This window comes from Rhipicephalus microplus, chromosome 3, assembly GCF_043290135.1.
Source record: "Rhipicephalus microplus isolate Deutch F79 chromosome 3, USDA_Rmic, whole genome shotgun sequence".
Taxonomy (NCBI): domain Eukaryota; kingdom Metazoa; phylum Arthropoda; class Arachnida; order Ixodida; family Ixodidae; genus Rhipicephalus; species Rhipicephalus microplus.
The window spans coordinates 13,144,655-13,161,129 of record NC_134702.1 but is presented as its reverse complement, the minus strand read 5'-3'; the positions used below and the strand labels follow the sequence as shown (position 1 = coordinate 13,161,129).

The following is a 16,475-nucleotide window of genomic DNA, read 5'->3' as shown; positions in this document are numbered from 1 at the left end:
ATAAAAAAAAAAGAAAAAAAGAAAGATTTTTTTGTCGAGCCAGGTGGCACACTTGTCACCACCCCATTATAACGGGGACGCTCATATCATCCATCCATCCAACAAGGCTGTTGCAGTGGTGGCGCGCGACGCAGAGGTAGGGATTTACGTGGACAAAAATTGAAGGCGTGCAGACTAACTATACGAACTGGTACGGGGTGTGTACGCCTGTGGAGTGTTTTAGTTTATTTACTTGATAGGTGTTTTTTTTTTGTTCTCTGGTTAGGGCGAATTAATCTTGCCCGCCCGATACAAAGGGATCAGCCTCAAATCATCAGAGTCAATGGGCCTTTTTCAGGTCCGAACAGTGCCTCCAGTGGAGATCACCGAAATCGAAACGGGGAGTCCGTGGCCTCCGAAGTTATCCGCCACGGCCCGGTAGAAAAATCTCGTAGGCCTGGTATTTTTCGGGATAATTTGCAAACGACGCCAGGTGCACTTCAGTTCGCACCTGTCGCCGCCCTGTGCAACGTTTATAGAAGCTGTTTGGCTCTGTTACTCCCCCAAAACATGGCGTCAAGTCACCACCACTTGCACCACTTCGCATGCGCAGGCTAGTCTCCCGAAAAAAAGTCCATTGTTATCCTAGTTCAACCGGCGTCACGTGAAATATTCAAACACACATACACTGCCAGACACTCGTCACCTCCCTGCGATGGGAAAGCGCGCTTCAGATAATGTCCTATGGGCTTCAAAAATATGGGGAGGCAAGGTCCAGTTCTTTGTGTCCTTCAAAAACGCTTCTACAGTCACCTGAGTACAAAGGCGAGCAACCAAGCAATTCCTGGAATCTTTGGCACAATAGCCTAACCTGCTGGCTATGCATTCCTGATGTACAGTGCAACACGCTTTATTCCCTTCTTCCTTTCTCTCTCTCCTTCTCTTTCTTTCTTTTTCAGCAGGATTTAGCCACTGAAATCTAAAGAAGTCCATCCGTGTTTTGGCGGCTTAGTTATGTTTAGAAGCGCCACTTTTGACGAACGTCGGAACTGGCGTAAAACAACTTGATGTTTTTTTTGACAGATGGCGCCACCGTCAAAAAATGTTTGCGAGCTTTATTATTCTTGAAAAATCTTTTGTTTCAAGCACCGCTTCGTAAAGTTAGTGAGTACTGGTGATTACAAGACACTACATGGTCCTGCTAATGTGCAATACTTGTTGTGAATTAGCCTACAAAAGACAAAAAAAGGAAATTTGCACGAACCTGGCAAGCAGAAAAATGAGCTAAATTCACTGCTGTCCTACAAATTTTCTAATTAACTTACGACAATTTTCTCTTCATAGAAACCTAGGGAAATGCTTGCTGATTTATTATTGAAGATTTCAGAGTTTCAGCTTAGATAGTTTTGTCCCTTCGTCGGTAATGCCTGACAAAGTAGCGCTATAAATTGCCGTATTGAAGGAGTAATAATTCAAGAACTGTTCATCAGAACACAAAACAACTTCACGTACACGTAATGTACATTGTAGCCTGGAAACCCATTCAATATTGTTGTTCTGCACAAAATAGAAAAAAAGTTATTTACTCATAAACTTTCATTCTTTTGCCCATTTTTATTAGAGCGTGCATCCATTTCTAATTGCTTTACTGGCAATATCTCTTCATAGAAACCTTGCATAACGCTTCGTTAAAAGGCTCAGCAAATTTCATTTCGTTATGTTGGACAGTTTTGCTGCACTGGCAGTACAACGGAGGCTTCTACAGCAAAAACGCTGTTTTTTGCTCACACTGTTTTAATTGCCATGAAATAACACTCCAGACTAGGCGAAAATACTAGTTGTCATTATAAAGCGGAGAACGTAAACTTTCTAATGCAATAGAACTCATATTCTTCCATTGAGCAGAGCAAGCACAGTGAACCAGTAAACAACGACTAAAATGTCGAGCTCTTGCCACTGGAGTGGGACCGCCACCTTAAGCTATGTATCAATGGTTTTTCATGCCAAAAGAGAAAAAAAATGTAACGTAAGAAGCTCCACTAAGTGTGAAGAAAGGATTCATACAGAAATATTAGAGGCGCAATTCAGCATGAATTCAGCGCAGATTCAGTATGAATCCACACCAACAAACCCACTTTTCACGCCTTCTGAAGAGAGGGTGTTTGGTTTTTTTTTTTTTTTCCGTGGCTGAACTCTCATTCTTGAGAAGTTAGGTCGTACCATTGAAGGAAAGTATGAAATTTTCTTCCAAATACTTGTTTTTCTTTCTTTTTTGGCAGTTTGTTGTTGCATGTAGAGAAAGAGAGGTGAAGGGAGGTTAACCAATAAAGGGAGCCTCTGGTTCGCTATCTCGATTTTCATAAGGAAAGTGTATGTAAAAGAATGAGAGAGAAGAGTATAGACGACGCTAGCTGACAAATGAAGTCATGACTATAGCACTGTCAATATACTAAAAACACCAATATTGCCCCATTAGGTTATCTGGACAACCGCCTAATTACAGAGAAGAAAATTTAAGGGCACTACTGGCCTACATGCTATTCAACGACAGCCGCTCTGAGGACGTTGTTGTGGTGTTCTATAGAAGCCGGACTGAATGTCAAATTGTGACTGTTGATAAACAATATTGTGGCAAGCAAATCTGATAGTAGCTGCAGAGGACACCAAAAATACGTGGAATGAACTTTAAAAGTTACATATATTCATGTAACACTGTCATGTCAAATATTTCAGCAGCATCACATGGTTAGATATAATGCTCATTTTTAACTGCGGCATGTCTTATGGTGACCGTAGCCTCAAATTGCAGTCTTGTACTATATTATTTTATAGCGTTAAGGGTAAAGATACTAGCGTGGCACAAGCCGGAAACCGTATGGGCGTAGAAAGACGCGTGTAGTCTCCTAAATACTTTATTGAGAGCTAGCTCCGGATGGTTTTGAATCAACTTGAGCCTAGACAGTTCTGTGTGCAGAAGATTCTGGGACCTTGGGCATCTGCCCCAGTTGCGCAGAAAGCGACTAAAGCACTCCTACTTTACTTAAAGTTAACAAACCTGAGTGACCGCCTGTAGTCTGTGTGTGCTCCCCCAAGTGTGCTCGTGATTGTGTGTACCTTCTCATCTCTCTGCAATCTCTTTTCTCCCCTTCATCCCTTCCCCAGTGCAGGGTAGCAAACCGGATGTGCGCCTGGTTAACCTCCCTGCCTTTCCTTGCATCTTTATTTCTCTCTCGGTCTTTACGATATGGCTGTCCGAAATTGAAATGCTATTTGTTTATGGTGACTCTAAGTTTCTTACTGTTAATTAGAAATGCATGTTATGCAGTGAAGTTTAAAGCAGTGCCCCGTCATCACCAGATTGAGTATAGTTCTTCGCAAGCTCAACTTCACATTAAAGCAATTGTGAACTTAGAAACTGGAAGTGTATGAACTTATGCTTGTAAGAAATCCTACGAAAAGCAAAAATTGTTGCGTTGTATGAAAAAGAAAATACCTTACATCTTCAAACAACTGTCTCAAGAAAAACCTCCTACAACGGCAGATAACACTGACGCCAGACGATCGGGGTCCTACGTAAAATGTCTTACATCCAAAATATCTACTTAATCAGAAAAAAAAAAACATTCTTTAGTTGCTGTAGAATTTTGTACGTTAAAGGTGTTCACCTTCACTTTCAGTCTTTCATCCGTAATGTTTCCATACTGCTCTTTGAAGCAGGTCATCTTCCTCAGAAATTTTTCCCTGGTCTTGTTTGTCCACCAGTTCTGCATATTGCCCTTACTGTCGAATTGGCTTCCTGTAGTGTAGAAAGCACGAACGCTCAAACTTTCATGTAACAATGTCCAGCGTTGCTGTAGTTTTCAGCCTGTTCAGTAAAAAATGTACAGTGTCAAGTTTTATGAAATGGTATACGGCAACGCGTGGCCATGCGCGCTTCGGCGGCTGCTGGCAGCGCGTTCAAGTGGGAGCGAGAGCCACCACTCTCTCTTGTCGCGCCATCTCGCGGTGAGCCAAACAACCGTTCGTTGCTGATCTGGAACCAGCGGCAAGATTGCGACCTCCTCCCCCTTCAAGGTGATTACGCGAGAGCCGGTAATCGCTCTGAAGGGGGAGGGGTGAATGATCGTTTTGCTCGCCGTGAGATGGCGCGACAAGAGAGAGTGGCGGCTCTCGCTCCCGCTTGAACGCGCTGCCAGCAGCCGCCGGAGCACGCAGGCCACGCGTCGCCGCGTCCCCGTTCATAAAAATTGACACTGTACCGGGTTGTATGATGAACACACAGCTTTCTATAAGTGAACCCAATGCGTGTATTATTTTTACCATGTCTTAAATAACTGTGACAGCACACGTTCATATTTTAACATTCATGTCAGTCGGTCACACACATTTCGATTAGTTGTTTCCGTTTGCGTTTTTAAAATTGAAGAACTTGCCAAACATGACAGTTTGCACCTAAAACCGCGGCCACACACTCATTTCTAATAATTCAAGAAGTTTCAGTGAAAACCGCTGCCGTACACATAACATATCTCCAATAATTCAAACAGCGTTTTTGAAAAAAAGAGAAAAAAATCGGCAGAACCCACGTACCTGGGAATTGACGTTATGTGAAGCATGCGGAGGGATGGTAACGTTGTTGCATTTTTTTATTGAGCGACCCGCCATGAGATGATGCTAAGTATATGTACAAATGTTGTACGCACAGACATATGTTGAAGAGTTGCAAATGTTGATATGATCAGCTGTTTACACTTGCGCACGATGCCAACTGGAACATGCATATTACCAACGCTAGAAGCTGATATGAAGCGCTGATGCGCGCGAAGATGCTGGTCCTGGACACTGCTACATAAATCAACTTCGGCGCATGGCACCTAGCCACAATTCACGTTAAGCCGACGTGACGGCTGCTTCAAAGGAGTTCATATGTAATGTTTATGAAATTGGGTAGGCAGCACTGCAATCACTATTGACGTTTCCCGAAAATTAGCGTCTATTTGAAAAGTAGTTCCAAGACCTGGCATAGCTCTGTGGTAGAATGCTTCATTGTCACGCAGAATGCTTGGGTTCAATTCCAGCTGAGACACTGACGTTTATTGTTTGCGTTCGTCGGGTCGACACTATACCGATGTCAGGTATTTCTTAATGCTTGCGCGTTAAAATTGCCCATGTGTGTTCTCGTCGTTCCTGGGTAGACACCAAGTGTCAATCACCTGTGGCATATACCCGCATACCCGCGGCACATACCCGCGGCACATACCCGCCCTGGCGTATGTGCCACTGTTTGGCGGGAAGTGTTTGACGACGTACGTGATGGGATTGGGACATTATTCCTGTCTTGACCAGCGTGTCATAGCCGCCAAACCATCTTACCCTCCCATGAAAATTTTGGTTGACGCCAAGTTAAGGGGGTGACCATGAAAGTACACAAAGGTAAGCGGATAGATAGATAGATAGATAGATAGATAGATAGATAGATAGATAGATAGATAGATAGATAGATAGATACGCCCAAAGTCGCCGAAGTTTACAAAGAAATTCTGCGCATTTAAAAGAGATTTGCTGTTCATTCCGTGTGCTTTGAGCACTGTTTTTGCTCGGTATTTTTTGCAGTCCGTGTTGATAATAGGGTTCATGTTTTTTGGTATCGGGTTAGAGGCGATCTTAGCTTTGATTCTATTGGGGATGTCATGTTTGATACCATGTTGTGCATGGTACATGATTCCTAATTTGCTCATTATATTTCTTCCCGTTTTAGCTTTAGTGAGCCCTTCAAGCTTGGTTATCCGCTGAGCTTCTATAATCTTTTCAAGCGTATTGTGTAGTCCTAGCTGAAGAAGTATGTCTGTGCTGGCATACTTTGAGGCAGTGGAGATTAGAGCGGTGCTTCACAAGTTAAATGTAAAATCAGCTCCGGGACCTGATGGAGTCACCAACCGAACATTGCGTAACCAGGACAATGAATCTACAGAATACTTACTGGATACATTAACAAATGTTGGACAGAAGGCGCAATACCCGACGCGTGGAAAGAGGCTAGAACAATCCTTATACCAAAACCTGGAAAGCCAATCAACAAACTAAATCTCTGACCCATCTCATTAACGTCATGCGTAGCAAAACTAATGGAACATGCATCTCTAAATAGAGCCAAGAAATATCTTGGGGATGGTGAATACTACCCACACACGATGATAGGCTTCGGTCATCACCTAGCCACCCAAGACTCCATGCTACAGATTAAACATTAAATCACAGGCTACCCCACAAGATCCACACAAGCGATGCTCGGTCTGGATCTCAAGAAAGCATTTTACAATGCAGCTCATGAAACAATTCTCGGCCGCATATCGAGCTTAAACATGGGTGAGCGAGCCTGCAATTACGTCAGAAACTTCTTAACCAACACGAAAACAAGGCTCAGCTTAGGAGGCCTTACATCTGATCTCGAAGAATTGAGCTGCAGAAGCACTCCACAGGGCTCCGTAATATCGCTAATGCTCTTTAATCATGATTGGACTACCGAAAAAGTTAGATAAAATCCCGGGAATGTATCACTTTATATACGCGGATGACGTCATAATATGGGTCAGTGACGGCAGCGATGGCTACATAGAACAGGGACTCGAAGAAGCAATAGGAACAGTTGAGCGATACCAGGACTCACATGCTCCCCGGAGAAATCGGAACTTCTTCTCTACAGGCCAGCAATCAGAGGCAGACCTCACAAGCCAGAGGAAAACAAGCGGCAATATGAGGAAATTATTTTTTATTTTTATTTTTATTTATTTACAGAATACTGTCAATCCCCCCATGGGGATTATTACTGGGTGAGCATCACTGTCACAACTTTCGACGTTTGAATCAAGAAAAATCAGAATAATAAAGAACACATAATCACTGAACACAGCAGTACGGCATAGAACAATCATACATGGTTATTTGAACGATAACCAAGTACGAAGTACACCAATGGTACACCAACAAAAAAACAGGAGTCGAGAAGAAACGAAGCATAGAAAGAAGAAAACACAGATTGAGTATTGTTATCAAGAAACCGTATTAGGAATTAGGATTCATACACAGGAGGGCACAGCTATACCGATAGTCCCGAGAATACGGGAACTGGGATTAGTCATCGAGGCTAACGGCTCCAACGGCGAGACTATACGCAGACTAAATGCCAAAGTCACGAATGCAATGAGATTCGTTCGTAGAATCGCGAATAAAGAGCGAGGTATGAAAAAGCCCACGTAATTCATCTTATCCATGCCTTCGTCGTAAGCCAGATAATGTATGCAGCAGCATACCATAACTGGCAAAAAGCTGAAACTAACAAAATAAGCGCACTAATCCGGAAGGTCTACAAGCAAGCGATAAGGATACCGTTTATGATGATGATTGTTTTTTTTTTTAATGATATAGGATCGATTTGCAAGACAGCTTCTCTGTCAAATGCTTACCGGTGTCGTCGAATGCATGCGTAACTTCATGTCCAATCACCGCTCCGATTCCTCCCAGGTTTATGTACCTGAGAAAAAAAAAATGAATGAGAAACGTCCCACGTGACCATCCTGACAGTCGTCCCTGTCGTTCCAACGTTTCCTCAATGCGAACAAAATATCAAAACCAAACTTGGTCACCTACATGGGAACCCCGTACTCGAACACTGGCGGTCGTAAAATTCCGGCAGGGAACACTGAAATACGAAAACCAAGAAATACGCCGTCATCTCATGTGGCAAATAATAACGCTCGTTCGCGACGCGAAGCTAACACTGCTCTGAGGTTTTAGAAACGCGTGGTCTTTTATCTGGCTCCCAGAGGCACATTGTCTCAACGCTTACGGAACGCAATGCACTTCCAGTCCTTGTGCTTATCCTTTGGTGCATGTTTAAATAAAATAATTCGTCAAACTTATTTAAATGTGAGTGTAGCCGATGAACATAGACATAAAATTAAAACATCGCTCCAAAGAAAAAAAATGTCAGGACACAAAAAGACAAGAAAACGTATATATAACCTGCAGGCTTTGCACCTGCCTTAAGCGTTATGTGGTACAATAAATGATCAACAATCGACAATGTATTATGCAAACGAAAAACGTTCAGGAGTGCGCACCTGAGTAATCAATATAAGGATACTGATAAACATAAACTTACTTATGCCGTTTACTTGTGGGTAATAGTAAGCGTTCACGACAGCGGGACCGGAGGACCATCTAAAAGGAAAAAAAAAGAATGTTTTAACTTGCCGTAACAATAAACAATATAATAAAGGCCATTACCCTTTCTTCGAAAGAGAACGCCAGTTGTATTTTTTTGCGTTGCTTTAATACATCTTTTTACTCAATAAATATATGCCATCGTATGCTTGTTGCATTACATTGCTTCTTATGTAACGCAACTGCCCTCTGTCTGCTGACGTAACCAGTTTAACACAGTGGAAGCGAACGAGTTGCTGCGGTGTTTTTTTTTTCCTTGGTTCAAGTCCATATTATTACAATGCCTGGCATGAAGCCTTCCACACTACTGACACTAGTATTACGTAAAGCTGTGTTAACACGTTCCAGACAACTCAGTGGTATTCTAGAACATTCTCTCTCGGACATCTGAGTCATTCTTGAACATGTATTCCACGCCATTACCAGGAAAACTACGCAAAAAAAAATGAAAACGTGGACAAAGATGGACAAAGGGAGAGAAGTGCACAAGCACATACGATGCACTTGTGTTGTTCCTTTCTCCCTTTGCCCACGTTTTATTGTACAATTGTCTAGGTAATGGAATACCAACTCGTACCAACGTCTATTTTCCTACATTCTACGCCATAGGTTTCAAGAAGTTAATGACTTTCTTGTTCGATCAAATATCGACGTAACACGTACTCATATCTGTTGTACTTCTTGTGCAGCGTCATCAAGTTTATCTTGGACCATTGCTTTCGAAACGAAATGTAGCTTAAAATGAACGGCTGTCCCCGCTCGGCGTCGGTTACCTGAAATACGCAAAAGAGACTCGTTGGTGTGCGTCCTCAGCACAGGGAATGATATTCTTGGAGATAGTTTTAAGCTTGCGCCTTTCGTTTAAAAGTACACGTGCTTGAGCACGTTGTGACACGCTCTAATAAAAACTATATGCGTCATTATTCGCGGGAGTCGCCACTCACCACGTATATGACCGTCCTTTAAGAAACACGTTAACGCTCTGTAATAGTTGACAGTTTTATAACCTTCTGGACGTACGCTGTACGCCCTGCTATGCGTGCTAACCTCACTTTCCTTCTACATTCTTTTCCTCTTTTTTACACCTTCCTCGTGTAAGGTAGCGAACCGGTTTCGATTTGGTTAAACTTCCTTTTTTTTCTACTCCTTTTTTTCTCTCTCTTTTGGGTGTTCTGGCTTTATTAAGAGAGTGAAAAAAATTCTCCTGAGGGAGTTCACGTCACTTTATGGAGAGTCAATTACGTGACAAGTCAGGATTAAAAAAAAAATACACATAAGATTCCTTTTTGCGTATATATTTAGTGCGTTAGTATCAGTGATATGGATGATTTTTAACCAATACCGATTCATACAGTTTAATTCAAACCAACATTTTTCAGATTTAGTACTCGCGTTCGTGGTTTCCGCGCTATAAATAAAAATTTTTTAAGGTACATTATAATCAAAGGGTTTGAAATGTATACATTTGCGCTGGTCATCGCGTGTCACCAGAGTGTACCAGATTTATGGTAATGTAGGCCTAGCAATACACGACCGAAACGAGTGAGAAGCCTGCATGAATAAATGTCTGTCGAGGGTTTCTCGAAAGTATTGAGCTTCGTTCTCTCTTCATAATAGTCAATGGCTCAATACCTCATCAATCTACCACCATCGATTCAATAAATATTGCTGGACGAATTTGTTGTGGAACACTTAAATTTAATTAACGGTAACAGCATTGGGCTTCGTGCAGTATTTCTTCAAATAAAAGTTACGAATATGCGAATTCCTTTTTTTCCTTTTGCCGTCAAGCGGAAATGTGTTGTATGAAGTGATACTTTCCTTTCCGCTTTATAGATTCGTTAACGATGCAATTGAAGTATGCGAAAATGTCCGAGGAATTTCTGAACAGAGAACGTCCATGGATGAAGGCAAAGCGTCTAATCGAGACTTTCACGAAACATTACTTGCTCGATGACTTGTTATCACTTCAATTCTACCTTCATTTTCTCCAAGTTTCTGTCTTGTGTAAAACAATGTAAACGCACAAAAACAAGACTAGCACATACACGCACAATTCAATTATGGCCGGACTGCCATACAAACGTATTTTGCAGACCTCTTTGAACATGTCATTTAGGTAGGTGTCGTTGAGCAGGTCGTCCGAGTAACCAACGAGCTTGACCATGTTGTCCAGCTAGAGAAGGCAAATATAGTAAATAAACAAACATATATTACAGTGGCATCACATTGAACGTATACTGTTCACACAAGCACTGTCACGGCAGGTATACTTGCCTTTTCAAGAGCGTGTCTTTTCGTTGACCGGTCCATCCACTTGGTTCTCCTGATACTTGCGCTAAAAGCATCTTTCAGTTCATTCACGAGATCGAGGATCTGGTGAACCAAAACAAATTGTTTGGTTGTAACTGAAATTCGCCAATCTTACTCAAGCTTATAGTGCAGAACAGTTTACCCCAATAAGTTCATCGCCAGCTTCTATAAGCGTTTATTGTACTTACAATAATTTAGCTACAATTACACCACTGATTTTGTACTATTCGGAGTCATGTAGGCCCTAGTAAACGCCATCAAAATCTACCAAGCCGCACCTTGTGGGTGCGACAACATGACAGTGGTGTCGTCACGTTAACCGCCTCTCTTCCCGTTCTCTCGCTTACTGGACATCGTCTCGCGGCAAGGTTTCATCTGTTGGTATTCTAAAGGGATAATTTAATAAATCGGGAAAAATATTTCGTCTCTTAAGTGCTTTTTTAAGCACAGGGGAGTGGGTTTGATTTCCTGAAAGAAATTTATGTAGCGCGAGGCGAAAAAACGAAGATAGGAAGGAATAGACTGAGAGGACAGAGCGCTCTGTCCTCTCAGTCTATTCCTTCCTGTGTTCGTTTTTTCGCCTCAGGCTACATAAATTTATTTCAAATGCATCACCAACAATCCCAAATTGCCACTATTGTTGATTTCCTGCCACGGCGATGACATTTCGATAGGGGCTCGCAATCCGAGAGCATGGTTAGGTGGTGCACGTTAAAGCACCTGAGGTGGTCGAAATTAAGGCAGTACCCCCTAGAATAAGCAGCGTTTCGCAACTGCCCGTTGTGGGGCTGAATTTTGGTGGCAACGCGTTAGGCCTTAGCTCTTTTTTTTTCTTTTTCGCGCTACAGACATTAAGGTAGAGTGGGCCTTGGTACAGGGAGCCAGGCTGGTGGCTTAAAACATTGATGTCTCAAAATTGAGGCTTCGCCTAGTCTGTAGAGACCATTAACGAGAATCCACACTTATATTTCGGTGTCACATGCTCTTAACCACCAAAAAAAAAAAACAGCCTGAACTGAATATACGCATTCACCATCGGGTAAAACTACTCACGTCCTTCTTTGCATCCTTGCCAAAGTATCGCTCTACGTAAAGTCTCCCGACTGGAAAGTCCATGACGTCGCCTATGTAGTACACGCATCTCGTCGACAGAGGAATGTCTTTCTTGACACCACGCGAAGCCTGTGAAATCCTGAAGGACAGCTCCCGCAGTTTCGGCAGTGCCAAGGGCCCAAGGTTCCGGATAAGACGCCAGATCATGTAGTTGTAAGTCGTGTGCCTATGGAGGGAAAAAAGCGATGATTTGAGCAACATAGTTATGAAATGTTGGTTGTGATTGGCACTTATTAGGAGAAAACAGCAGGTGATTCATAATTGTATATTACATGAACGTGAAATTAGGGTAGGCCGTCTCATATCTAGAACACACGCACAGATAGAGACAGAGAGAGAAAGAGAATGCTCCGAAATTGAATATCAGTGATGCTCAAGGAAGCACCGTAATCGTAACGGCATCAGCTCTTTTTTTTTCTGTTTGACAGCATGAGCTGCAATTTCCATAAGTGCTAAATAAAATGTAAGCAGAAACTTGTCGACATATGATTTTCTACCAACCTGGATGTGTTCTTCATGATGAACTCGACAATGGTTTGGAAGTAGTACAGTTCATTGAGCACTACCGGCTCTTCTGGCGTCAATGTTACGTTCACGCTGTCGAACAGGCGCTGAAGCATTTGCAGCCAGTCCACCTACGTGTATAATATAGTTATATTTACGTCAGCTGAGATTTGCCTGGAGGCGTTACAAAACGACTATTCACACTTGCTTTTACAAGTAATGTAGACGCGTAAGCACAATGATTGAGTCTTGCGCGTAGACAGGCTGGGAGAGTAGTCGGTATACTTTTGCCTGGAAGAGAATATAGTGAACTAAGTTTCAACGCTACTTTAGATCAACGTTCTGTTCAGTAGTCAGTTCGCTCCAAAACGGCAGTTCTGATTTACAGCCGATGTTGTCAGAGCCTCGTTCGTCATAATGCGGAGATGTAAAAAGAAATACGAGCACCACATTATCACGGCTCAGGAATGGACTCAGGTCAGCTATATTTTTTTTCATTTTTTGGGGATTTTCACCGTTAAAAATACCGTTTCATTCGAATGAAATGTAAAAAAGGCAAGTCCTCCTAACACCAGTGTTGGTTTACGCTGGAAGTAAACTATATAGTGTACAGCACGTTTTGCTATAGACATCTCAATTCGCCCGTTACAAATACCGTTTCACCGTTACAAATACCGTTTCATTCGAATGAAATGTAAAAAAGGCAAGTCCTCCTAACACCAGTGTTGGTTTACGCTGGAAGTAAACTATATAGTGTACAGCACGTTTTGCTATAGGCATCTCAGTTTGCCCGTTACAAAAACTTCACACGTCCACTAATTGGAAGGCGTGACCAAATTTAGCCGTTTGTTGGGTCGCAGATTTCCGCTCCGTTTACAACATTGCAATTCGTTTTGACGCCACTTCAACCATTGCCGTTCAAACTATTCGTGCTTTCTTGCTATAATGCGCTTATTTTACAGGTGGGCAGTAGGTGCGTAGCGTATTGACTCCGATACTATGTTCGTTTACCACAAAAATAAAGAAATTGATTTTAAAATGATTATTTTATGTAGCCGAATGTGCCAGAGAAGGTATTGAAAACCGGGTTTCTGACAGCATACATTTAGTAAACCATTATAAATACCCTCGTGGTGCGTAATATAAACGTATGGTTTCCAGCTCGTTACAAATGTTTTCAGCCATGCGTCATTCAAATTATGGTCGCAAGCTGTAATGTGGCATAAACGAAGAGTTAAGACGTGTGAAGATGAAGGCAGTGAAGATGGACTCACGTGTTCAGAGACATTCCTTAGATCCGCAATAGTCATTCTGTAAAAGTGTAAATCAGTTCCTGTCTTGTTTTCGGCAGCTTCTAGTATCTGCAGGAAAAGCATGAACGAAAACAGCTCTATCTCATAAACAGCTTTGCAAAGGGAAAATGGCTGTTTCCCTAGTACGGGAGAAATAGATAAAATGGAAATACAGTGAGGTTAATTTCACACTAGTAACGGAGTGGCTACCCGGCACAGGAGTGGAAAATAGAGGTCGGGAAGAGAACAGAGAGAGAAACAGGGACAAAACAGAGACTGCATTGTAGTGCGTATTGTTGTCTGTGTCCGTTGTTTCGAGTGTGGCTGATTGTACTGTGTAGTACATTGTTTGATTGGTGACACGTTGTATTCAACTATTGTGGAGTGTGCATACTTGTGTGTTGTTTTTGATCTGATACTATTGAGAATATAATTTTGTTTTGTTTATCAACTCTCGACTCTGTCTTGTTCTTTGGGCCACAGCCGGCGTCCGCTGGCGCGCCAAAAAGGACCATTTCTAAATTGTCCACGCTTTCGTTGTGCGGTTCCAGGGGCCGATACCTCGGCTTTTGGAATTAGCCCGGCGATCGCCTCCCTAATTAACGGGACCCGTGACAGACACAGAACGGGGAAGTTATACTGAGCAACCAGCTTCCTAAAGTCTGCGCTTTTGGACCTAAGGCCATTAGCATGCCACTGAAACACAGCTGTGTTGCGGAAACAGTTGTTCATTTGTAGAGCCATTTTGCTATACAACAATTTTTTGTTGTACTGCTCGATGCTCTAATGAAAGGACTGCGCTCACCCCTGGTAGGTCATTGACCTGTGTAAATACACGCAGGATTGCCTTCAAAGCAAAGAAGAGCATCAACGTAACCATATCCACATCACTTGTTTTCGGTGCACGTTGCTGTTGTGCCTTTGGCTTTGCCGAGGTGAAAGCTGTAGACGCTTGGTTATCCTGAGTTGCTGACGGTTTCGGTGTCCTGCTGTCGCTTGTCTGCCTTTGAACGCTTGGTGATCGTCCTCTACGGTCCGTTTTCGCTGTACTTTTGTTTTTCTGAGCTGAAGCACGCTTGGCTATCGTCGCATACGACAGTGGTGATGTACTCTTTTGTGATTTTGAAGCCACAGGGAGTGGATGCACAGTTTCAGGATTCGGACAAGGCGATCCCTTTTTTGGAGCTCTTCCAAGCAAAATTTCTTGTCGCTTTAGTCGAGTAGCTGCCTGGTGTTTCGGACAACCATCATATGACGCTACGTGGTCTCTATTGCAATTGGCACATTTGGGATGATTTCTCGATGTACATTCTTTGTAATCATGTGCTCCTGCACAGATTTTGCAGCAAAGTTGTCCATGGCATGATTTGGCAACATGTCCATATTGTTGACAGTTGTAAAATCGTGTAGCGGGCTGTAGGTACTCTTCCACCGGATGACTTGTGAAGCCTAGGAGAATACGAGGCGGCAGTGGCTGGCCGGGGGAGACTCCAGAATTACACTGCCAAGTAAATGTGGCTCTGCTGAACCATCTTCACGACGGAGCCATTTAGTCTGTCTCCTGACTGAGATTACACCATTGCCTCTTAAATATTCAAGCAGTTGATCTTCACTGTATTGCACTGGTACTTGTCTAATCTTTCCTAGGTTCCTCACATACGACTGCGGTATATACCGTGCCACTTCAAGACCAGCAACATGTGCATGTTAACTCAAGAAGTGTGGAGGATGCAGTAACTGTGGTGGTTACTGCATCCTGTGGTGGTTACTGCATGCTGAAAGAAGTGTGGAGGATGCGAAGGTGGTGGCCGAATCTCGGCAGTAAGATTCAGAAGACGAGTAAGAAAACTTACAAAATTGGCGAAAAAACAGCAGCGCTAGGAAACTCACGCCCAGTGATTCTTCACTTCGTCTTCCTTCCTTTTTCCTTAAAGAGCTTCGCCTTTACAACCACTAACGCCATCTCGTGATAATATTTTAAGAACATATACGCACAACGCCATCTATTGAGCAATTCATAAACTAGGGGTGGCTACATACATACCACATATAACATACTACATACAAACAGAGGTGGTAGCGAACCCATACCTAAGAAGCTTCGCCACTACAATATTGGCATTCACATTAAAAAGCGACTTCCTGCGAATGATATCACGTTCAAAATATTTCTATCTCTGTACGCCTGTCTAGCGCTCATTCTTACTGAAATTTTGCATGATTGCTTTTAAAAGTTCTCAAGTCAAGGAGGAACACAAACGAACCGCAACCATTTGAGGCTAACAGACAACCACGCCTATAAGAAAAGGCTGGACGTCGTATTTGCTCTTTTAATTGAAGTGTGGAATTGTTAAGATAAAGGCAGATTACGTTATATACACAAAAACGACATGACGGCGATGGGATATGAACTCACAACCTCTGAATCCCTCGTGCGTTGTATTACTACTATACAGAGATATAAGCATAACTACTACCTATTATCGTCCTGAAAGGTACTAAATACCTTATATGGCTTTGTGTAGCTGGTATTCAAGGTATTAATCATAATAAGAGGACCTGGGCCAGTTGACAGAGCAACAGAGTCGATAAACCGAGGTCAAGATAATTAGGTGGAGCGGTGAAATTGAGGATTTCACAGGCATAAATTAAATCACGTGAAGCGAATGTTCTGCAGCGGACATAAAAACAAAGCTGGGAGGGATGATGATTATCGCTGATTTTTTCTAGCTGTTGTCCTCTTGAATGCTCGATAACGTTGTTCAACTCGTCATATACTGTGTGCACCATAACAAATCACGCTACACGAATTTGTTTAACAAATATAGGCAAAGTCAATGCCCGTAAGTTCGTCAAAAGCATCGCACAAAGCAGATACTCTGCACCTTATGTAAACTTCATTGGTATTTGGGAGTTTACTTCTGCAAAGTAGCATTTTTCGAAGCTCAGCAATTCAACTTTAAAACACTTAACAGAAGCGCACTATGTTTCGCTTATCGATAGAGAAGTTATCTTTCCTTACGACCTAATTTGATAAGATGCACGTGTTCT

At 42.5% G+C, this 16,475-nt stretch overlaps 2 protein-coding genes across 4 annotated transcripts in view; one reads left to right on the top strand and one right to left on the bottom strand.

Annotated features, from left to right (window-relative positions):
- The window catches only part of LOC119163862 (carboxypeptidase D), a 129,828-nt gene that overhangs the window by 34,510 nt on the left and 78,843 nt on the right, over nt 1–16,475 (top strand). The gene's annotated exons all lie outside the window — the stretch shown is intronic.
- Nucleotides 1–16,475, bottom strand: part of LOC119182044 (membrane metallo-endopeptidase-like 1) — a 37,954-nt gene that overhangs the window by 8,730 nt on the left and 12,749 nt on the right. For both annotated transcript variants that reach the window (XM_037433193.2, XM_075888911.1), the window contains 10 exons: nt 13,407–13,493; nt 12,130–12,263; nt 11,569–11,794; nt 10,480–10,578; nt 10,301–10,378; nt 8,866–8,975; nt 8,141–8,199; nt 7,627–7,678; nt 7,443–7,510; nt 3,645–3,775 (listed from right to left, as the gene is read on the bottom strand). In XM_037433193.2, coding sequence (XP_037289090.2) covers nt 3,645–3,775; nt 7,443–7,510; nt 7,627–7,678; nt 8,141–8,199; nt 8,866–8,975; nt 10,301–10,378; nt 10,480–10,578; nt 11,569–11,794; nt 12,130–12,263; nt 13,407–13,493 — 1,044 coding nt within the window. The remainder of the gene's footprint in view (nt 1–3,644; nt 3,776–7,442; nt 7,511–7,626; nt 7,679–8,140; nt 8,200–8,865; nt 8,976–10,300; nt 10,379–10,479; nt 10,579–11,568; nt 11,795–12,129; nt 12,264–13,406; nt 13,494–16,475) is intronic.